The sequence below is a fragment of the Patella vulgata genome, chromosome 7, assembly GCF_932274485.2.
Source record: "Patella vulgata chromosome 7, xgPatVulg1.2, whole genome shotgun sequence".
Taxonomy (NCBI): Eukaryota; Metazoa; Mollusca; class Gastropoda; family Patellidae; genus Patella; species Patella vulgata.
This window is the reverse complement of record NC_065885.2, coordinates 37,639,731-37,665,586: the sequence shown is the minus strand read 5'-3', so window position 1 is coordinate 37,665,586 and position 25,856 is coordinate 37,639,731. Positions and strand designations below refer to the sequence as shown.

Below are 25,856 nucleotides of genomic sequence, written 5' to 3'. Positions count from 1 at the left end.
CATCACATCACAACAGCATTGTTAAAAAAATCGTTTTGAAATTGACAATCAAACATTAATTTATTTATATTTAGTTACTGTGCATTGCTTATTTTTTCTAATTTTGAAGGCTCCCTTTTCATGTATTGTTGTTTATTATTAATATTCATCTGAAACATAAGACCAAAGATATTACACCAAAAAAGAAGATTTGATTTAGATTGTGGGCGAAGCCAAGTTATTTTAATCACAAGGAAGCGATGGCACAACCATTGAATTTAAATACCATACTATTATTGGAATTGGGAAAGTCGAATATCTTTGATAATGTCATGTTAAACACGGTGGCATTTCTACACGGGGGGATTTTATTTCTGTTCATAGTAGTAAAATGTAGGGTATACGTCTTTCCTTTTATTAACCGGATAAATACCTTCAAACGATTTACGCAAATATAGTAGAATTAATTGATTTTCTGGTTATAAATAATTATCCATTTTCATATTATGGCAAGAGATAAAAGAAGAAGACAATTATAGTGGGATATATTTGGCGAGCCTACGGCTCTAATGACAATAATAGAAACGGCGTATAGTCAAAACATTTATAAATCGAATGAAACGAAGTTGAAATTTAAATTTGTTTAAAATACCCGCATGAAAAAAAAAATCCCGCCAAAACAAGAACAAACTAATTATATAGCAATACGGAGATATATTTGGACACCCGACGGCTTTAGCAATAATTCAAAAAAGGAAATTGTGTTTAAATATAACGTGAACATTTTTTTTGATGAAAAGCTAAAAATAAGGTTTTGAAATTCATTTTGTATTCTTATGCTCCACAACCCGTATACATTAGAACTTCGGACAGATTAAATGCTTTAAACGATATTAATGCTGTAGTGGCGGTTTATGTAATTTACCAATATCCATCTACATTTACCCCGGTGGTAACTGTTATAAATAATCTTTCATTCATTGCGATCATAACAGTTACATTGGTAATATAAAAAATAATCTTTCACTTAGCGCGACGATAACCGTTAAAATAAAATACTCTGCAGGATGATCGCAATATAAATAATCTATCATTTAGAGCGACGATATTGTACAGGATGATCACAATATAATAAATAATTTACCAATATCCATCTACATTTACCCCGGTGGTAACTGTTATAAATAATCTTTCATTCATTGCGATCATAACAGTTACATTGGTAATATAAAAAAGAATCTTTCACTTAGCGCGACGATAACCGTTAAAATAAAATACTCTGCAGGATGATCGCAATATAAATAATCTTTCATTTAGAGCGACGATATTCTACAGGATGATCGCAATATAATAAATAATCTTTCATTTAGAGCGACGATAACCGTTAAGATGGAATATTCTACAGGATATAATATAATATAATATAATCTTTCATTTATCACGGCAATAACCGATAGATATGCAATAATCTACAATATGACCGCAATATTATAAATAATCTTTCATTTAAATATGCAACTGTTAAATATAACTGTTAAATATGTAATTTTCTACATGATGATCGCAATGTAATAAATAATCTTTCATTCACCGCGGCAATAACCGTTATATGCAATATTCTATCCGATGGCTACAATATAATGAATAATCTTTCGTTTACCGCGGCAATAACAGTTATATATGCAATATTCTATCCGAAGGCCACAATATAATGAATAATCTTTCAATTATTGCCACGATAACTTTCTATTATATCGACAATATAATGAATACTCTTTCATTTATCGCGGTGATAACTACTATATCGGCAATATTATAATCTTTCATTTAGAGCGGCGATAACCTTAATATATGTAATATTGTATCCGATGTCGACAGTATCAGAAATCATCTTTCAAATAGCGCTGCAATAACCTTTGTATGCACAGTTCTATTTGATGACGGCAATCTTTCATTTAACGTAGCTAAATTATAGCATCTATAAACTGAGGCAGTTTCAGTTGAAAAAAAGGGATCGTTGCTACAAAAATAAATCAATACTGATGACACAGGTGAGTAGTGGTATACGAGGTACCGTCTATAACATCACAAAAATAAACTTCTTCAGCTTTACACACAACATGAATTTCCCGTATACTAAAATACATAAATATAAGAACATTTTCTGCCAAATACCAGTATAAATTGAATTCAAATGACATTTATATATAAACTAATGTTGGATATTTCGCACAACTTAATCAAGCAACGAAAATGCGCATTTAACCAAAAATTTACTCCTTACTGAACTTCCAAACCGATGGTATCATTACAAATATGAATTTATTATACTTTTGTCAAGCCGCATAGAAAATCGCATGACTACCTTGAATAAACAAGGTGTAAAAAATGTGGAGATATGACACTATTTACGAAGCTCAATTCGCAGAAATAATACCACCATATTAATCACGATAAATTCCATACATTTATTATAAGAGAGCTTTAAAGATGAACCTAATTTTCTCTAAGGTCTTGTTTTCAAACTTTCTGAAAGTGGGTGGTAACGACGAAATTCTATCGTCAAAACACTCTTTTAAATGCCTCAAATACGACATTATTCTCAACAGAAACCCAGTCCAGGAGATAACCTGGACATACGAGAATAAATAAACGATACCTGACTCCTCTATCATCCAGTCTATTGTTCAATCTTTTGTTGTCGCGTATTTTCTTTTTCCGCAAAAATTCGATGGGGTCAATCTATGTTTTCATGAGGTCGCATGGGTCAAGCTATTTATCTATGAATGGCACGTTTCGCTTAAATTGGTGAAAATATAAATGTTTAAGTGTAGACTTGAAGAACCCAACTAGATAAACGTTCCGAGTATTTATTTCCAAGCCAATTGAATGACATATTACACAATTTACTCGTGTATATTCCTCACGTATCGTGTTCAATTATTGAAGTCGCACTGGGAGTTTTGTGATTTCGCAGCAATATTTATTTTCTAAATGGAAGAGAATGAGATTAATATTATTCCAATAGCATAATTCAGTTATTCAGCGGCTTGCGCCACTGTCAACGCCGAGTTAAACCGGAAGTCTGGGTACAAAGAGAAACCAGATGGTGTTACACCGTAATCTCGAAAACTGACCAAATTTGATTTAATAAATAGATATTTTTATAAAACTGAAATGTGTTATTATACACGTGTAAATGTCAGTAGAGAAAACTTATTGAAATAGAAGGCATTATAAATATAATCCATGATATTGAAAACGATAAGAGAACACATGCAGACACGTCGTTCTGTATGTAACACCCCAGTGATTGTATTCCAGATTAATGTACTGTTTGTTAAAAGTCATATTATACAGCTTAATTCAATTTATTACATAAAATCTGAAGCAATGGTTAGTTTTCATATGTTGCCCGAGAGAAAGACAGCTACTAACCCTCGTATTTTAATAATTATTTTCAAATTAACTATTCTTAACAGTTTCAGTAGGTTACCCGACAATTTGATTGCCCCCCCCCCTCCACCTCCAACCTTTTACTTCGTAGACATAAAGTGGTATTTCCTTGTCTGCGTAACTAGCTTCGTACTTAGCGTTGTACGGGTGTTTTGTATAGTTCTGATTTTGAGTTTCCTGGGGGTAACAGACCAGTCTAGAAAAGGTATGGTATGTTCTAGAATGTTTCCACCATGTTAAAATATTAATCCTCATAACACACATAATAACACAAATTACATGGTTAATAATCATTATTTGAATTTAAACGAACAAACCATGTGTTGAATCCTCCATGAACTTTAATTATTAAAAAACTGACCATTCATTTTTCTTTTTATGTGACATTGATGGCATTACCGTACAAAACATACTGTTTAACTGTACATTGCTTTTATTTGATTTAAAAATTCAGATTACTAAATCGTTCAACTAAAACGGAACGCAAGAAACTGTATATCGACTTTTAAACAGTCAGTTAGCCATATTAAAGAGTGTTTTAGCAAGTATTTAGATCTTTGAAAGGCAGTGAATTGAAGAAGAGAAAGTTTTAAAGATATATTTAATAAGTTCTCAGACGCTTCGCTCCACAATAAGAGAAAAGTTAGTCTGGCTCCAACAGACCGTGACAACAAGCAACGTGTAAAAAAAAATACTACTTTATTTTTATTTTTTCAATTCATATGAAAACCCTTTTAAGTTTATAGGGGTATATCGAGTACGTATTAAACCTCATTAAGTGTATTCCAGATTTTTGCACGATTTTGTATACGAAATCCAAACAGCTCTTTATGGTATTTTTGAGAAATAGTAAAATAAAAGAAAAAACCGGGAACACTGAAGTTATATTATTTCAAAAAGGCAAAAATCTAGTCTAAAATCTGCTTAATGCTTTATTGTCTAGTATACTTGAATTGTTTGTTTTGTCTATGTTTTGTTCATCTAAAAATTTCTCTACACATTCGGCTTCTGAAATCCGTTTAGCTTATACGCTATAGAACACCTGATAACGCTTCTCATGAGGGTAAACTACTATTTTTTGTTGTATCTTCGTATGATGAAACCACAGTGATCATTTTTATCTATAGATATTAAGGTCGACTTAAATAATAATGCATTTCAATATGGCTGCGGACATTACCTTGTCATGCTAAAAGTTAATAACACAAGATATGACAGATTTAATTAACCTTAAACAATACATAGCTATACAAGTAATATCACTATACCTACATTCTCACAGACGTCTGCGATGTCATGTCAGCCATTTTGATTGACAGTTCATGTCATGTACAACTAACCTTTTATATGATTTTATTCCCTCCAGACTAGGATCAATATCTAAAGGAAATAACGGTAAGTGAGACGTCACGAAGTATTTTAACCTTTTAGATTCAACACTATCGTTTATAATTATCAACTAATTACGAACAGGCACTTCAATTTTGACATTTTAGATACGGACATTGGTTCAAATATCGATATAAAAATGATATTGAGAAAAAAGGATATTGATCATTGGTAGCACCCACGTATACTGAAACCGCTAGAAAAATAGACAAAACAATATCATAAACCATTCCACTCTTTCTAGCATGTTTTTATAACATTTTCCTATATTTAAACTGAATTTAAAAGATTTTCCAAATAACACGTACAGACCTGACAAAGAACCCACGACATCCTACAACAACCCACTTATGTTACGCAAATGACTATCTTTGGACATTACTAATTCGTTTATACAAACAATTATTTCCACTATTTTCTACCCACATGCGCGTTAGATCGTAAGGTCTGTCATACAGTCAAATGGAGGGGTTTCGGTCCCCGCGTGTTCGTGGCACTAACAAAGAGTAGGGACGCCGGACTAACCTCGTTGGTTTTCTCTGGGTCCTCCGGTTACCCCACCCCACGCCTCCCCCACCTGCTAAAAACCCCTACGCACAAGCGAATTATCGAATAGAATTGATCCATATGCAAGTCTCAAAATGACCTACTCTCTCTATCTCTCTCTCTCTCTCTCTCTCTCTCTGGTGTGATGTGTGTGGGGGGGGGGGGGAGGGGGTGCAGTATGTGTATTAATTTAAAAAAATGTATTTTTATTGTCTATCATAATAATAATAAATATGGCCGTATGCACAAGGCACATATACATTTGATTGAAGATCTGACGATAAATTTTATTTTAAAAAAAATAACGTCGGAAATAGAAACCAAATATAGAACACTTTCCAATCAATAATGACTAGTTATTATGACAATAGATTGAAAATCGTAATAAACATAACTTGCCGAGATCTATCACTAATATAGATTTGATTGATTGATTTGATTGATGGGAGATATTGATAAAACAACAGGAGTCACATGTATTATAGCCTCAGGTCTACAAAACCTTGTGTCATTGCTAAGTCGAATATAGATCTAAACTAAAATATATACAAAATATGTCTAAAATGTCAACGGGCTATTTATCATTAGGGCTATAACAGATATAGTATCACCATTTAAACCATCATCAATCAATAATCTGTGAGGTTTTATTCCGTCCTAACTTGACTTAGGGATAGTTTCATATTAGTTGAAAGTGGTGTACACACGGCAGTGATGCACAAATTTTCAAGAACACAAGAGGCCACTATTTTCAGTCACAATGTCAATGTTCAGATATGCCACTTGCAGCTGGAAGTCTGTTGTACTCGGATTGACATTTCAGATTGGTCCATTGTATACTGTTTTCTGTTCCAGTGAAGTATTTCTATATTGTTCGTTATGTCCATATGATGAATATCGCTCTTTCACTAACCAGTTTCTCGGATGTTTCAGCATCGTTTCCCCTTGATAGATGGGTAGCAAGAAGGGTCAAGCTAGGAAAAGCGTCTAGTCATCTGGATTGGACGAAAAATGGGATCTCCGTGTACCCTTTGTCGTGCACGTAAAAAAAAACCTTGACAGTCTGAACCTCTGAGAGCCCTGCAACATTTTTCTCATTGAACAGTGCATGGCGTAAACTCTTCTTCATGACTATGTTGGGGTAGAATGGTCAGTACGACGTTAAACTGTGTTTTATTTCATCCCCGTTTCTTATAGTTACGAAGTATTATTTTTTACTGTTAAAAGTGCATACAGGTGATCAAGATTTATGGTATCTGTAACTTTTGACGGACTCATTAATAATTTTTCAATTCACTTCGTGAGTTTCGTGTCGTGATATTATTTAAATTCTAGCCCGAAGGCCTACACCTACTCAATATATTTTCTATATTTAACTGAAAAAATTTGATTCAAAAACTAAATACACCATACCGTGGGAAATAATGTAATGACTTACCAAATCACACTAAATGAAACTCGTGTATTTTTATGGTTGAGGGACATATGTGCTGAGACGGATGGCCTGAAAGGATAGCGTCTAGTAGTTCGAATGGGACGTAAAATTGAGGACCCGTGTATTCATTGGGGTGCACGTAAAAGACCCATTTCGAACTTGAATTAAAAATAAGAGTGGGCCGTATCGCCGCTGTCCGGAAAACGTACCCTTATAGCAACCATATGGCTTACGCCCGACTTCATTAGCCCAGTTAGATTCCCTTTCCGTAACCTTGCATCTATAGTTCACGAAAATGAAATGAAATGAAATGAGGTTTAATGTCCTGTTCTGCTTCTACTTTGCGAATGAAGACGGGCATACGCCATGCAGTGTGCTATGAGGGACATTTTGCCGGGACAGTGGCGCTACGATCTACTCTTATATCGAATTCAAACTGCCAAGGGATCTTTTACGTGCACGCCAATATGTACACGGGACCTCGATTTCTCGTCCCATCTGAACAACTAGACAGCTATCCTGTGTCAGGCACCGATAGACTTTCTCGGCCAACGCAGGGATCGGACACGCGACCTCCAGGCTAACGTGCCAGCGCCTTACTCACTATAGTTCACACCACTGTTACGACATAATTCTACTTAATGGAAGACCATTTGGATTACATGAATTAATGTTGGTTAATAGACATTTTTCGTATTTGAAGTTAACAAAGATAAAGATGTTCTTTAGGTAGTGAACAAGACGATTAAATAAAACAAATACTATATTAGACGTCATTTTGTATAACGGTAATGGTTATAGGTTCTAGCTCAAGCGAAACGTTAAATCTGTAAGTGATTTGATTAATGAAAATATCAATTTACTTATTGGTTAAATCCGAACCACCTACCGAAAAGTAAGACATGCATAATTGGCCATTTCTCGGCAACTTATAAATTAGAAACTAATTTCGACACTACTATCATCTATTATTCCAAATTATTTGTTATCTTCTAAAAACTTAAGTTTACTCTACAATCTACGCTTTTAAGTATTAGATTACAATTTCATACATAAACTTGTTTGATCTCAGCAGCATACGTTGTTTCGATTGCAGCACAAGGTAGTGTGACTTCAGCACAATGTTGTGTGACTTCCAATCTGATTAAAACACAGATCCTGTTTCGTTTCGTTTTTTATAGTTTTACTTTTCTTAACTACACTAGGATCTGGAAGAGTTGTTATATTACTGGCGTTCTGGTAGAAGTGAGGGATTAGCCAATGAAACGGTCTGTTACGGCGAGTTTTTGGCGTGCGATGCACGGAACTGTGGGTAAACCACTAGAAACGTCAAAGCTGATTGATTAATCAATATCTGACGTCAAAGGATCAAAAGCCGCTCGTACGACCCCTGACGCTACCTTCCAGTACAACCGATTAGATCTTCATGTAGTGTAGGCCATCGAAAGTATAAAAAAAACCGAAACGAAATAGATCTGTATTTTAATCTGACTGTGTGACTTCAATAAAACTGCCCATTTATGTTACACAACCATGTATCAAATTAGTTTACACGGCATCTTGAGCTAAATTCAACAAAAGTGTTTTGTTTTCTGCGTTTGGATACACGATTTTATCGATCCGATAAGGCCAAATACTGCTGTCAAACAACAGCATTGGTAGATGACCTGTTTATAATTCGTTGGCATTATCAAATCATAGGATTACACAGCACGTATAGGGGTATACGTCATAAAACATGCTATTAAGGTGTCTAACTATCATGGCAAATGAGAACGACAATTTATTGAAGTGAACTGGTTACTTGTTAAGGTAAGACCTGGCCGTATAAATACTAGTAACTTATAGGCTAGGTGATACAGGTAAAGAATGCCGATCTAATTTGTGAAGTCAACGGAAAAACATTACCAAAGGCAACCAACCCGCAAGTCAATAACACATACTTAAATTATCTACCTTTGAAGTTCTCTACTATCAAAAGATAAAGAAAATACAGACTTTAAGTGAATTAACACATCAATGGGAATAAGATATTTAAATAAAATATAGCAGACCACCAGAAAGGATAAATATGAGATCCACCCAATTTGTCTAGGAATAAAGTTTGGCAGTTTTATACTAAATTTAAGAAAGTGTTTTGCACACACCTGTGATATTTGCGATTTCTATCTTGTGTGGCTTTTTAATTCTAAAGCAATCTTGGTATTTATTTTCTCACAGTAATACGATTTCATTGATATCGCCTTAATAGATAAACACGACCAATATCCCACATTTTGATCCATTCTAATTAAGATTTGACTTAGATTCTAATTAATTAGAAAATACAGGTTATTAAATTTAAAAAAAGAACGATTATTAATGCAACAGTTTGTGTTAAATATATAGAGGATTGACGTTCTAAGACACAAAAACATGATTCCATGAAATCAACAGAAAAACATGATTCCATGAAATCAACAGAAAAACATGATTCCATGAAATCAACAGAAAAACATGATTCCATGAAATCAACAGAAAAACATGATTCCATGAAATCAACAGAAAAACATGATTCCATGAAATCAACAGAAAAACATCAACAGAAAAACATGATTCCATGAAATCAACAGAAAAACATGATTCCATGAAATCAATACAAAAACATGATGTCATGAAATCCAACAGAAAAAAAACATATTAGGAACTTTAGAAAAACATGATTCCATGAAATCAATACAAAAACATGATGTCATGAAATCCAACAGAAAAAAACATATTAGGAACTTTAGAATAGATAGTCATAACTTAAGTTAAGATCGGTCAATTTTAATAATGTTTGGATAATAATAAGATTTTTGGTAAGAATACTTGTTGTGCTTTTAACTTTTCTATTTTTGGGATAATTACCAAAGATATGATAGGCCCTTTAAATCTTTGATTATAAAATTATAATTGGATTAGCGATTTTTAGAAAAAAAAAATAGTCTCACAATTACTTGCTTTCGTGGTTTGGAATAGGAACAATTCCTAAAGTGCAAATATTGCTGGTAAATGATATCCTTGATGATGTGGTGTGGGAAACTAATAATTGAAGCTATGACGAAGATGATATTTGCAGTTGACACTTTATCGAGACAAATCTATTTTACAAAGGACATTGACAGATTTGAGTTTGATTTTAAAATAGCAATCATAATGTCGATCGGTATCTTGGAAAATAGAAATAGTATCTATAACAAAACGTTTCTGTAAGTTAACAAAACGTTAAACTGATTATTTAGACGCTTGGGGCTAAGCTCTCATTTGGAAATCATTCGTCAGAATAGTTTCGATTAAAAACAATGGTTTACTTTGATGTTATGACATTTCCAGCTCATAACATCACTATTTGCAACGAAATCCAATCGGACAGATTAAGTACAGTGATATTTCTTTAAATAAAGTAATACACACACAGATGATTATGTAAAAATAGATATTAGTACCTTTCTTCCGGCTCTGTTATTATGTAAATTCATCAGTGATCTGGCATTTTCTGCTATTTCTCTTGCATCCATGAATTTTCTGGCTAAACGTAATCCATATTTAATGTCCGCACTACAACCACCCCACTTCCAGCCCTGTGGGGCTAATTTCCCATCCCCCTTATCTCTATCACAACCACAATTTGGTAAACTGCCCAATCCACATGATTGGGTTATAGCATAACTTACACCTGCCGACGTAATGGCGTATATAAAAGCAGCTTCTTTTGTTCCTGAAAAACAAATAAAATGGCGATAAATTTCTATAATAGCACCAATTTAAATAATTCCAAGTTCAACAAAACCAACGGGATACAAGAAATTCGCGTTTTGACGACTCGCTCAGAGGAAGTTTTATGGTGCGGATTTTAATTGTGACTCTTGGTACTTAAATAACTCATCATCTATTAGTTATGAGTTCAATTTAGTTCAGGCTCCTAAACCATTGGCGGTGGTGGTGGTGGGGTGGGGGTGTGGCCGAATGGTTAGCACGTGCGTGCTGTTTCATAAGGACTGTCATTGAGTCAAGTGGCGTGGTTTCGATTACCCGGTTGTATGTGTTAAGGAGTAGGGTCGCCTGTTCAACCTCGTGGGTTTTCTCCGGGTCCTCCCACTGCTAAAGACCCCTACGCACAAGTCAATTATTGAAATAAAATTGAACCATGTGTTAGTCCCGAAATGACCTAGTTTGAGTCGAGTGGACGTTAACCCCTCCCCCTCTCTCTCAACCATTGGTGGGTATTATCTATATTGGATATGGTTTACCGCTTGACTTTCATCCCATTCAACAATGAATTAAAAAAAATAACACAAAAATGGTCTTATGCGAACATACTCCTTAAATGATAAATGATTTCTAGAAAGAGTAAGGATACTCTACTTTGTACATGTCTAAGTAACCGGGCAGATGGTTTAGATCTAATACGTGGTATTGGGTGTTCTAGGGAAAGTAAGCTTCCCTTGTCACGTGCTAAATGAAACAGTTGTTTGTAATCCAGCAGTGGGGATAGCTATTTCTAGATTGATTATGTCACCGATCAAATCGAACACCGAAAATATATGCAGTGCCTGTTTCTAGAAATGTATTTTAATAATGTTTCTAAAATGACACTAAAATGTTCGTATACAGCCCAGCCATAAATTCGAGATTGAGTTTGTTTTTAAGAATTGAGTTCGCAGTTTAGCAATCTTTCTAGCTAATAAGAGTGACTATTTTTCCACTTTATATTTTTTTAATGTTTTTATTTGTAAACAACTGTGAACTTTTATTGTTAACTTAATTGCTGATAAAAGTACAACAATCTGGGAATTTAACCCTTGAAAAATGTCTGTGTATTGTTTTATAAAATGTAGCTAAATTTAATACAACTACGATACCTGCATATAGACACGCAAACATCCGTCACATATTTTAAAATGGCAGAAGCACAACACCTTTTGAAAGAAATAATCGATAGTTGAACATCGATCAAAATTTAACTGAATGTGTCGACTTGATCCCTGTATGTGTACAACATTGGAAATAAAGGGTTATATTTCTGGTTTTCAAGACCTTGCGTTGTTGGTGGAAAGTGAGTGTATAAACCATTGTTTCAGTTAGCCATAATTAATGACGGTGTTGTATACGCGACAAAACATGGTTTTCCTTTCTGGAACACTTGCCACCACTTCTAATTTTATGGGACGTTCACATATTTGAAAATAAAAGTTACAATGGTTAACCCAAATACGACGTGTTCATAGTCATCATTTCGCCGAAACTTAGGTACACATGGGATACCTGTTTAAATTACTAGGTATTGCACTAGTACAACTTCGCATGACTGACAGACAATACATATGTGATGCTTTTTCATTTCGGGTACAATAAAGACGAGTGTTGGGATAAGGCAGACTATGCTTACTCGATCCTTAAGAACACGCAATACCAGTACCACGACTTTTAAAAACATTCTGGGACAGTCACATAGTTAACTATTTTATATATTATGAAATGTCTTACGGCAATAAAAAACGACATACATACAGCAAAATAACAAACGAGAATGTCTGAAAACACATCCATTTCATTGTTATAACCCCTATATCATTCTTGTATGACATACACAAGGGTGAAAGGTCAATGTTATCAGTGTATGTTTATAATAAGGGTCACTGATTAGCTTATTAGGAGGATTATGGGGTTGGCAGGGGATTAACACGTTGTTAAGAGAAATGAGTCGGAAGCACATCGACATAAAAACGTACATAGACTTCTATATGTTGTTGATAAACTCGGAATATTTTGGTGGTTGTAAGGTTACTGTCAAGCGTATCTTGACGATATGAACCCAGTAATATTTTAAAGGAGCTAAATCGCTAATATTTGGGACCTAGAAATTGACACAAATGGGTCGCAACGCATATAATAATGTAATATGAATGTGTATAAACTGATTTACATTCAATCGTTTTCGTTTTTACTCTAATTTCAAATCAGTTATGTTCGGCGAAATCCGCGAGAAGTTTCAATCGAATGGCAATCTCTAGCGTCTGGTTATGCCAGTAGTATTTATTGCGCATGCTCTTCAGGTAAGAAAATGTCACCGTTTGACATTACTTGTGGAATATGTCGAGCCTCGTTCTTCGATCCTTTTGTTACAAATGGCGCTGAAACGCATTGTGGGGTACACGATTCGTGTACGAATGGTAAACTGTTTATTTTGTCTTAAATATTGGATACCAGATGCCCATGTTTTCCCGTAAGGTCACAACATCAATTTTGATTTGAATTGACAAATAATTCGTGTTTTCTATCTCGAAGACTGTGGATGATATTAAGTTAAAGACTTAGCTACTTTAAACATGCAGCTAGTAAAACTAATGTAATCCTTGTAACAATGTTGACGAGCATGATGATGATGGTGATGTTTATGATAATGAGTATGATGGTGACAATGGTGAATTTGGATCATATCATTGACAATTGGCAGGCTAGTGATTATATCAAAGATTAGTTTGAACGAGAGGGTAACGTCTGGTATCTTTGAACATATGAATTCATGGTAAATGGGATTCTGCCCCATCATAGTAATCTACTAAAATAAGGTATAACCCCAGTAATGTTGTTGTCAAGCCTTATGATGGCGATGATGATGATTTTTAATCATTTATAGTTGTTTATCAGGTTAATTCACTATTGTGACTGAAATGAAATCCCGGTACCCAATGATCCATCGATCCAACATTCAATATTATAATATATTTCAGAATTACATCACCCTAGAGATAAATCCGAAATGTGGTCGACTTTCGCTTTTGATTCCAAAGTGGATTTGAGAAATTGATGTACAATTTTGTGACAATAAATCATTTTTATGTTATCTACTCAGTGACGGAACCAGACCCCCCCCCCATCGGTAAATAACAGTATATAAAATTCATTTATTAATCTGTTTCTGTGAAACATGTATATTATTTGAGCGGTTTCTTTGCTGGGGTAATGTTTTAAGTGAAATGTGCGCGCTGTATCACAAGGTCTGTCTTTGAGTCAACTGGATAAGGGTCGCCTGACAACCTCGTGGGACCTCCGGTTTCCTCCCACTGCTAAAGACCACTACGCGCAAGCGGATTATTGAAATAAAATTGACCTAGTTTGTATTGAGCGGACGTTAAACCCCATCTCTCCCCCTTTCTCTCTCCCTCTCTCTCTCTCTCTCTCTCTCTCTCTTTGTAAGTCGAATTGAATGCTATATCCTATATCCGCCACTGCATCTACCATAACAGTTTAAAGATATTGACAGCTATTCGTATGTTCAACTAGAGGATGTGAGGTGAGGTCGTTTTGCTGTAGAGTATTAAGATATGCTATTCACCTTAAAAGAAGGTGAGGATAGGTGATACTGTTCTGTTAGTTTAAAAACACAATGGGATTAGAATAATAACAATAGGTCGTCTACTCACAGCTGCATAAACTATATTAAGGCGCAGTAAACAATAAACATTAAAGACACGAACGTATCCATAGATGCTTTAAATGTAGTACAAATAAACTTTCTTATTCAGAATTAATATGGCGAAGGGTCAAAACTTCACATGTTTTGGAATAACAGAGAAATGTGCTTAAAATTCCTAGTATATTTTACACATTGTTCATGAATAAGGTTTTAGGTTTGTACTGTAATACTGGTAACGCCTCGTATGACTGAATGAATGACTAGTTTTCGACATCTTGACTTAGGTCATTTTGTTGCGGGCAAGGTAATATCCTTAAGATAGAACCATGTCTTGCTGGTTGTGACGCCTCGACACCGGTGCTCTCAGATGAGACAACGAAGAGAAGCTTTATTTAGTTCACGTTCCTCTGAGTAAGGATGTCTTGTATTTATACATTTAAGACTCCGTACGAGTTTGGCGAAATCAACAACAAACTGTTCGCCACATATGCTTCATATTGGTATTTGTAGCTGTAAATTAAGGGTCAATATCCTAGAACTTCCGTGTGACTGGAAGCACGGGTGAAATTTCATAAAAAAAGACAAACTTACCTCCGAGCGACTCATAACCGAACATTGAGTCGTTTGAGTCAAGTGTTGAACAATTCCATCGCATTAGTCTAAACTGGTACTGACATTCCGTGAGACCTAATTTTGCACCTTCCCCTATAGAAACGATGGCATCAGGTCTGCTTCTACAGATGGCTCTCTGTTTTGGTGCCATACCGGGTATTTTGTTGCAGATGATATTGGCTCCAAGAGCCACCACTGATGAAAGGGCCCTAGAAATAGAAAAAACAGATTTTTAAATATATTAAATACCACCTTTTACTTAGACATTTGTTTTAAAAATACAAAAGGTGATTATATTAGGTATGTTTTAGAGGTATCGATATTTTCTTAATACCGATTCTCATTAATGTGGCAAGTTCATATGACAATCATTTTATTTGCTTTGAATAAATTTCTGAATGGAATTTTGTTTTAAATTAATAAAAAGAAACACCATTTTATTTTCAGAATCTTTGGATGTATTTTAAACGATTAGTTGTGGTTTTAACATGTCATAAACTTGCCATTGTGTAATAGACAAAACATGTAATGTGTTTAACTCTGAAGGCAGAAAGAACATTTAGACACATCTCTCCCTGGTCAGCATTCGAGACTATGGATCTCAATGTTTATGTTGAAAAAATAACTAAATGACCCTGTCAGGTAGTCGTATCATTTTTTCTTCCTGAACAATTTTCCTGGACATGATTTTCACATGTTTTGTAAATGTCAGCTCTTGCTCAGTGGGCGCATAACTTGTTATACTCTCTCTCACCTTTTATTAAAAACAATAAAGGGTACAAATGACCTGGAAATTGTCTAGAATTTGAATCAACATTATAATATGAGGTATTTCTTGTATACCCTTTGGTCTTACAAATGCCCATATGGTACTTAACTTCACTTGTGAGCATTAATTATAGAACGGGGATGCATTTAGAATATAATCAGGGAAAAATACTAAGTGGTCATTACAACATTTCCTTCACACACACACTCACACACCCGAACGAAATTATATACGTATTGAAATAATTTCTAAGAGGAAGAAATAAAGATAATCATCCAGAGTTATATCTCGTGCACGACAGTCACCATTACTGGACGCTTTCTGAAGCATTGATTTGGGACTGGATGGCAAACGTCAAAACTACTGGTTCAATGTAACTCTGGGCCAAACACTATCAGCAGTCACCAGCCCAATTAATCGACAAGTTTCATGTGTATCTAATTAGAGAAGACCATTTCCAGTTGGCCATATTCTAGTGTCTATTATGATGGAGGATGTTCGGCATTTGTTTAAATTCTGGCGAACCTAACATCTTTTCATATCAACACTACAGCGCAACAAACGGTCACTATATTTCTGTCCTGTTTTACTTGTAATCAGTGCATTCCTGACATATAAAGGAGATGTTTGGATTTACATTTACATGTAGCTTACGCTGATTGGTCGAACAAACTTGTCCAAGAGAGATTGCTTGCTTCCGCAGACAAAGCGTCTCATGTACAATTGCAGAGCTACTGGAAATTCTTTGTCGATTGAATATCATATTTGATATTTGGCAATATCTCGCCGGCGACAAAAGTCTATATTTGTTGCCGTTGCAAAGTCACTCACGTGGGCAATTTTATCTGGCAATCCGAGAGCAATTAAAATCGCTTACAAAATGCCTAAAGAAATCTCCTATGTATGATAGGCTTTAGGAAGATAGGTAAGATAAGATGTTTATTGCACCAAAACGCCCATTAAGGGCAGCATGCATACATATACACTTAAGACATAGTCATATACATTTAATAATGCATATTACATAGACAACACATACATGAACGCACAAGTAATACATTCATACAAACGATATTGTACATGTAAATCTACATGTATAGGGTTTCAGTTACATGTAGTTACCACCAAATTGGATTTAGGTCTCTTATCAAAAGCCCAAAACACATATAAAGCCACTGCCTTGGCATTCGATTTTGGTGGGTTAAAGAGATTAATAAAATTGTACGAAATCTCAGGATTTGCTGAGAAGGCTGTGTATAAATTGGTTTTACGTATTTCTTCATACTTGCTACAGTTTAGCAAAAAGTGTTGCTCGTTTTCGAGCATAAACGCTGATCAGCGAGATTTTTTTGTATTGACCCCTCTATATATAAGTGATGCGTACTTAGTCTAAGTGTGGTCAAAGCTTTCCTATGATCTCTATTTTTAACCGAATATAAATAGCCTGGAGAAATGAAATATGTACGTAATTTGCTGTTATTCGAGTTAGAGGATATATGGTAGAAGGAGTTAAATTTTGCTTCCAGGGATTTCTTTATATTCTCTTTATTTAACAAATGTACATCATTTATTTCGAGTTTCGATGTTAAATTATTGATTGCGATGCAGCTGACGAAGACAATTTTTCATTTTTAGAGGATATATTTTTATCTTCAGTATAGGCTGCTGATAGTAGAGGAAATATTTGTTTCATCCTGACATCGTTTAGCCTTTTATGATACATAAACATGCGGGTATAATTGTCTAGCGTTAGCGGGAAAATTCCTAGTTCCATAATACATCCAAGGTTGGTCGACTTGTGGATATGAGACGTGACATTGCTTCAGATAGGCTTTGATAGTCAACACGCCAGTAACATATGACCAGCGACATAGAAAACAAAATAACATGAATTAGAGAAAATGAATTCATGAATTTGGTTAGATCAAGTTACCTGATTATATGGGGGAACATATTGAAAGTTAAGAAAATAAGGTTTGGTGGTTGGCTGTTCATTAAACTGGCCGAATTTGATCTGCTTTTAATGAAGTCTACGTTGATTAAAGCCCGGATCAAGTTTACCTTGTGCAGGTGCCTCCATCACTATTGATTGACAGTTATAGCTTTCTAATGGTCTTTATCACTGTCAATTTCACTATCAATCTCCACACAAACTGTCATGTTTCAAATAATCGTCCTATATATGATATACTAATTATATTGATATGCTAGACATGTTTACCATAACAACAATATAATATATACACATACATTTTCATTTCAATAACAATATCAGACATCTATATCTACAAGGACATGCTGGGTTAGTTGAAAGTTGCCGTATTTAAGAACACCTTTAAAGTCAGTCGTCACAAATATTGGATAAATATCAACACTATATTTAAGAGGTTTTAGATATAATAAGCTTACATCTCTGAGCTTAACAATACATGTTATTCCTTAAAATAAGTAATCGTGTATTTGATTTAAATTATCGTTTTAACTTTCACATAACAGAATGTAGAAAATGTAGTATTATCTAACTTAATGTTTATAATAATCTCTTGGGTAGAAGTAATAACGCTGACTGAATAATAATGCTTGATTTATTTCATTCAAAATACAATTAAAACGAGTTGTTATTTAGTACATGTTGTAATAGATTACTCCTCGACCATTTTGAGTTCGAATTGTTAGTACATTTAAGCCGTTTTTAAACTGCGAGATTTTCAACTTGGATAACTAACAACAATGTGTTTCTAGTACTTTGGACCGGAATTTCTTGACTGTTTATTACATTTGAAGATGAAGCGTGTACTAGCGTATTTAGTGTCATTTTTATAGCAGTGGGTTTGCTTTTGCGTTTTCTAGTGGGCATTAATCTTAATGTTATATTCTATTAAATCGTCCCGATTTCTGCAATCCAAGTTCAAACTACCTCATCTACGAAAATTAGTATTAATAAAAATGGCTAAATAAAACATATCATCAATGATCTATTTAGATAAAGGTCTAGCATTCAGATATTGTTTTGGATTTATTATCCAACTCCAGAATTTGCACTCTTGGTTACCAGGACTTGTATTTATACTCAAATATATCACTAATACTCAAATCTAGTATCTAGTATTAAATTAACACAATAATAACAGCATCTTCAATCAATTAATTCTATTTTTATTGCAAAGAAGGGAAAACATCGAGGAGTTTGAAATAGGTCAGATTAAAAGAAATACGTCTGGGTATTTGTGTCTATATTTATTGTCAAGATGATAATGTAACCACCAACTGAGCACCGCTGTTTTTCGACCCAATATCTGGTTTTTATTTACGTATTTCAATATTAATATTGGTATTTGGCCACGGTGTGAATATTTTATCGTTGTGCATTGTAAAGTAACTAGGTATTCAGGTGGTCTTTAACACTCAAAAAGGTTGTGAATGCATGAACTTGTCTTTACGTATATCAATGACAACTGGATGGGGTGAGATTATTGTAAATTGAAAGAAAACATGATTTTATTTTTCTACTCATATTGAAATCTATCGGTGGACTGAATGGTTTATTGGTTGTTTGTCTATAACTCATTTAAAACAAGCTTTGCCATAGCAAATTATCATGAGAGACAATCCAACATTTCTGACCCTGTTTCTCATTTGGCGATAAGTAGTTGTACACAAGACTGCGTATGCTTAAACTTTCTAGAATATCCGATACCACGTTCTCAATCTCATAGCACACATTTGTTTGCGCTTTGCCAAAATCGTTTACCTTTCCATAGATACATCTGTATCTCTCTATGTGGAAATCTTTATAGACATACATTATGAATGTTGCATTCTGTAGTCCAGAAGAAATGAAAGATGTGTTAAGTTTAATATCCGAAGAGAAGGGCACTGTAACGTTCTAAACACGAAAGCAAGCATTTGACTTGATAGAGGGGTTTAATACAATTCCATGGTTATAATATGTAGTGTAACTTATGTTAATAATTTTCACAAAACAACTCTACAAGCACAGTTATCATTATTGAGCTGAAAACAACGCAGAAATTTAACGTATAACTGTACATCTATTAAAATATAAGTTCCCAAAAAAATCAAACAAGTTAAATGGCACATTTTCAATACGAAACATGCTGTAGCATAGTGGTATCATTCAAGGGTTGAAAACCACACATTTTGCATTGTACAGCAATAAAATACATAAACACAAACCAAACAAATAACCCACTTTGTCACCCTTTATGTCTGTAAAAAACAAGATCTTCATCAGAAATATGAGAATTAGACACTCAAAATGTTTTATTATACGTTTTATTACCTCTTGCTTGACAGACACCCAATTAAAACTATTGACTTGCATAGTGAGCAATGACTTGAATATCAGTCACATATTTAAAATATAACTTTGATGTATTGTAGGATAACATCCCTCCAATTTGCTAACATTTTTATTCAGATGAGAGATTATATTTGTCAATTTAACTTGACATGTTAATGTTGAAAAATGTCGATAGCATCTTCTAAGATGGATCCGATAATGTCTTATGGGATATCAGACAAGTCTAGGGACATGCTATACATTATGGATTGTCGTATAAAGAAAGCTAAATTTATTTGATTCCATATAATAAAAGTAAATCCAGGCCGCCTTTCTCTTCAGATATTCTAAATTAGATTTCATATTAAAGAAAACATAATCAATCTGCCCAATACATACATTGGGCAGTTCGCTTAGTTGAACACGCACACAATATTTGGTAATATTAAGGAGTGGGATTTATTTAGGGAAGTGATGTTATAGTAAACTATATATAAAAACTATATTTCTGTACTCTATTCTGTAGAGTAATCCATCAACAGTATTGTTGTTATATGGGTCTCTAAAAAGTTTATTACAACTTTCTTTCATGGCCAGGTCGCTTGCTATTGCTGGATTACATCACAATTTTTTCCATTGGGTGTTTACTGTTATTTCAGATTAATAATACTTATGCTTGCTTAGCGATTCTGTAAGCAGTGATGATAATGATGATCCGGAAAGTTCTTGGACCAAAATTCGTCTTGGCCACAATATTCATTGCAGATGAAGATGAAGGTGATATTTAAAAATCTACAAAATACATAAATACTCTACCATATGAAGAATATTTCAATAAATTCCATGTACTTCATATTCCAATCAAACTTTTACCATATTAACATAATTACATTAGATTACAAGTCACTCCTTATTTTTACAAATCATTGTAATTGTATGCAACTCATATGATCAATATCCTTACTTAAAATGCATAACTTCCCCTCAAATTAATCCATTATAATGTCTTGAAATATATATTCCAAGGAAAGGTGTTTTTTTTTACAAGCCTGTGGGTTTAATTTTATTTTAGCAATATGTATATCTTTAAGTCTGCATGCAGCTATAATTTGCTAAAGAATGAACAAATATGAAGAATCGCCGCAGTTTATCATTTGGTCACATAAAACTATATATTATTACAATTACGTGTAGATTCATTACTCCAGGACAAAAAATATGAATGATTGAAAGATATAAGAACGTTTGCAAAAAAAACCATGTTAAATACGTATAAATTTATGAGGACATTACATTATGGAGGACAAATCGGTTCTTAATGGAAAGTTGTGCTCTCCTTCTTCTTCTATTAGTGTTTAACGTCCGCTTCCACTGATTGTGATAACACAGACAAGTTGTCTTATTTTATTATGTTTAGCGCATGTGCATAAGTCTTTACTGGGCGGTGGGGGGGGGGGGCAGAGTACCCGTAGTAAACCCACGAGGTTGAGAAAGCGCCCCTATCTCCAAGCCACACCGGGAATCGACACCACGAGGTGACAGGCTAGTCGGAGCTCGAAGTGCGACACTGGGCCACCCCAAAGTTGTTCTTAGTTATCGATTCTAAGTGCATGCTTACGTGCAAATGCAATGCGTTACCATTGTACACTAAAATCACACTCGTGGCACCACATAATATTTCTCATTATTTAGTTTATGGACTAAGTTGTTTTTATTCTAAATATTATATTCTAAGTACATGTCTACAATAAAGACATCAACTTTAAATGTTGTCTTCAAATATTTCAATCCGGATATCTTCTCGAAAATAGAGTAAAATAAAAGTAAGTTATGGCATTAGCTGATTTATCTAATATTATGGCCAGGTGGTGTTATGTTCCTTTTATATAATGTTCTTCTTGTATTATGCCAACCTCGTGGTGTTAAATATCTTAAATAGAATATCCCCGACTAGTCGATCTGAGTGATTATAATACTGGATTCTGCTTAAATAAGTAACGAACTAATAATGGAAGAAAAACTGGGGACTAACAATAAAGATCTTAGTTGTCTTCCATATACCCGGAGAATAAGTAGTCTACATAATTTGCTGAATGTCATTTACACAAATATATATTAAAAAAAGCAATAATGTATTTCATTTTTCTCCGAACAACGACATCTCTATATTTTCCTAAACAAGCGTTCAGCTCATTACATAGAGCCCCTATATAATTCTAGTCGTATAGCTTCTCATTTGCTAACAAGTTGTAACGGTAGGGAGCGGAGTCGAGAACAGGGACACAGCAGATTGCATTACCCCATTAATACCTTAATTGATAGTTTTAATATTCGTGAAGGAGTATTTAATTCTTGACAATTTTACCAAATGCTTATTTAAGGAAATTTGGTTCAATGCGATGTGTATTAGATGGAAACAATGGCAATACGAGGGGTGAGTAACAGATCATATTTTACAAACATTTTCAAAATTTTGTACCACAAACAGATAAATTAGGTAAGTGCAAACCCAATTTAAAATGTGCTAATAATTTTGTGTAGATCCAGTTGAAATGTTTTTCATGATGTAATGGAATGTATTTTTAAAATTTAGACATCACGAATATATTGAAACAGATTTATAAACAGACAAAGGTAGTTTATATTAACCATATTTAGGTGATCTTTTAAAACAAATTGGAATAAAATATCTTGAATCTGAACGAGCTTTTACGAAATGAGTAAATTGTATGTTGGTTTAAACTTAATAATTCAAATAATGGCTATAAACTTACTGAATTCTCTTTTGGAAAAGATAAAAAAATTATAGAATATATATAATTAAATGAATTAGATAATGCTGAAAGAAATAATTTAGGGGTGTGGAGAATAACAATTGATGCAAATTCTTAATGTTCTCTGAGATATTCCGTGATTAACAAGAAATGGCACTGGGTTCAGTTCGCTGTCTGTAACTAATGGTTGTGATAATGCTAGTTCCATTTCGATAATAATGTTTCTTAATAAACCCAACTTACAAATACTAAGTATTGAAAATTTAATACCAGACTAATAAAAGAAGCTCTGAAAGATAATTTGATTTTCATGTTGATAGCATCATCGACCAGACATCAAAACAGCCGTATCATTGCATGACAACTGCAAGGCGGAAACACTGTTGGAAAAGTATCACATCGGCATGCAAACCCTTCAGTCTGTTTTTCTTAAAATCAAATCTATAGTTTTCTCACTAACACTAAAGGCAATATGGCCGTGGTGTGGTAACATCATATAAAATTGAATGAATCGCGTCATTTTCTCAACTTTCTTTCATAGTTTCTCTATTGTTCCTCGCATGTTGTAAGATATCTATTTTCATTCAGTCTTTTCAACCCAAACTCGTATGCGTTTTGAAAGGCAATGGATCGTCTGGCCGAGTGTATTTATTGGAATGTTTTTTTGCTTTTTAAAAGTATACTATTAAGGCACATCAAAATTTCGAGAGCTTTTTAAGTTAGCAGTTCACGGAAAAGTATGCTGACTAATTCCGACATTAATGCTTCTTAACCTGAATATTTGGACATTGAAAGGAAATGAAATATATAGTAACCGGAAATCAAAGTCTCGAACTGTCTTAAACAATTATTACTATAAATTATCTGTGATAAAATACTAAAGTACAATAAATATTAGGTATGTGAATTTCTCAAACGAGAAGAAAAGAAAGATATTTTTCAAAAACATGAAGTATGATAAAACAAACATTTAGAAGTGTATTAGCAAGAAAAGTACGGGGACTGTAGAATACGGTATTGATAAATACTGAACGGAATTGAACCATTTTTAGATTGATATCCCTTAATTCCTCAAATGACGCCCAGTTCCCGAGCTCACAAAGCATTCTCGGACGTAAGTTTAAAATTTACGCAACTTTCGATCACTGTTTATGAGAAATATCTTTTGATACAGAAACACGGAAGTTTCTTATTGATGTATTTGATACATTAAAACAACAACAGTTTTATAAAGGGCCATATTTTAGTTAAAACAAGGCAAACAATTTTGAGTTAATCATTGAAGGTACAATTCCCTGGCGCAGCTGAGAAATAGTAATCGTGTAATTCTATTCAGCGTGGTGTGTGTGTGTGTGTGTGTGTGTGGGGGGGGGGGGTGCCACGACGGCGGCGTTTCAGTGAACCTTATAAACTGGATTTTGTATATTAAAGTTCCCAGTTTGTACCTCCCAATCGAATTTTCTCAGGTATACCCAATGTTCTGACAGTATAATACTGTGATATAATAATAAGGGTTATATTTTTCAGATAGTCGGGAAATAAATATCGTGTATCGCGGTGATTTGGTACTGAACAAATAATAGAATTTACAAATGCTTGAAAAAGATTAATCTAAAAATATCATTATTAGCTTAACCCTCTTAAAATATCGAATTTCACCTGCGTTATTTATGATGTAAAAGACAGACTAAAAAAAAACGTACACACACGCTGTATTTTACACACACATTTAATTTAATTACAGGTTCAAATGTTACGTAATTTTTTTACAGTTAGATTTTAAAGGAATATATTTATATAATAAATAGCAGTTGAATAAAAATAACGTCCCATTTATATCAATGACAACACCCACGGAATATGTATACACTTCTAAATTTTTATTTCAGTGATAATCCATTTTGAGAAATTTCATAAATAACTCTTAAAATTAAAAATAAAATTATAAGGCAAATTAAAAAACTTTATATGAAAACTAACCCCCCTCTTTAAGGTATCAGTTACATTTAGCCATCATTATGGCAATAATATTGGTATATGTATTGTAATATTATTATTATAATTTCCACAAAGAATCTCTTTGATGATATTATAAAAAATGACAGAGTCACAATAAATACGGTCAAATAGTATCAAATGCTTGTAAAGCCCCCATAACCCACCCGGCATGTAATCATTTTAAGAGGTATTATGAAAAACCACATACCCTTAAAATATCTCACAGAAATTTACATACGTATACATACATCCTTAGTTGGTATAACCGTGTAAAATGATTTTTTGTGTAATAATATTTAATATGAAATTTATAAAGATGTGTGTCACTAATACAGATCATTAATGTAGACTCCTGAACATAGAAATGTCAATTCAACACTAAATATCATCCATTTTGGATATACTATATAGGTATCATAAATGGCCGATTTATCAAAGATGCTATTAATCCAGTCAGGGGTTTGACTGCTCGGTAATTAGCTATCTTCCGGTATGGGCTAATTGGTAAAAAATCTGGTAGTTCGAGACTAATGAGATTTTAATTATAAAGGTGAAATACCTGCTTATAGTGAATAGTGTGAACGAATGAATTATAAAGACTATTTGAAAGATTATACTTACAGAAAATTACCGTACACACAATAAGATAAATAGATTACTCCAATAAAAAACTTGGTGTGACGGCTAACCCCCATTCTTATAAGGCATGTTCACGTGCTAATCCTAGGAGGAAGGGGACACCGATCAACCTCGGGGGGATACAAAGCACCACTTTCATACGTTTTGTTTCAGCTAAATCCAGTTGTAGCACAATTAGCTATATCTTTAGATCTAAAGATGGGAAACTTTCACGACGTATATGACATGTTGAATATATCGATACGACAGTCTTAGCTTCTACCGCAGTACGTTATTATCTCATTGGTCGAGTCAGATCATCATCGACATAATCACTCCCATCTTTCAATAAAACGCCAGCTAATTGGTCAATATTGTTTTCATCTCGTCTTTTAACCACACCCCTATCTTCTGTCAAATTAATTCAGGTATGTCTTTCTTTTCGCACACTAGATTGAATATCATTGTTTGTCTGTGCGAGTGGGTTTTTTATGTCATCTATTCTGATTTGGTTAGTAGTTTGACAATAATTCTCT

The 25,856-nt window shown here is 33.8% G+C and overlaps 1 protein-coding gene across 2 annotated transcripts in view; it reads right to left on the bottom strand.

Moving 5' to 3' along the window:
* The window catches only part of LOC126828729 (protein Wnt-7b), a 36,923-nt gene extending 11,355 nt beyond the window's left edge, over nucleotides 1–25,568 (bottom strand). The window contains exons 1-3 of one of the 2 annotated variants that reach the window (XM_050558703.2): nucleotides 25,324–25,568; nucleotides 14,838–15,067; nucleotides 10,273–10,544 (exon numbers count right to left, since the gene is read on the bottom strand). In XM_050558703.2, coding sequence (XP_050414660.1) covers nucleotides 10,273–10,544; nucleotides 14,838–15,067; nucleotides 25,324–25,397 — 576 coding nt within the window. In that variant the 5' untranslated portion in view covers nucleotides 25,398–25,568. Of the gene's footprint in view, nucleotides 1–10,272; nucleotides 10,545–14,837; nucleotides 15,068–15,361; nucleotides 15,453–25,323 lie in introns of those variants that run through there. The other variant, XM_050558704.2, reaches the window with a different exon arrangement.
* Between the last annotated feature and the right edge of the window lie 288 nt (nucleotides 25,569–25,856).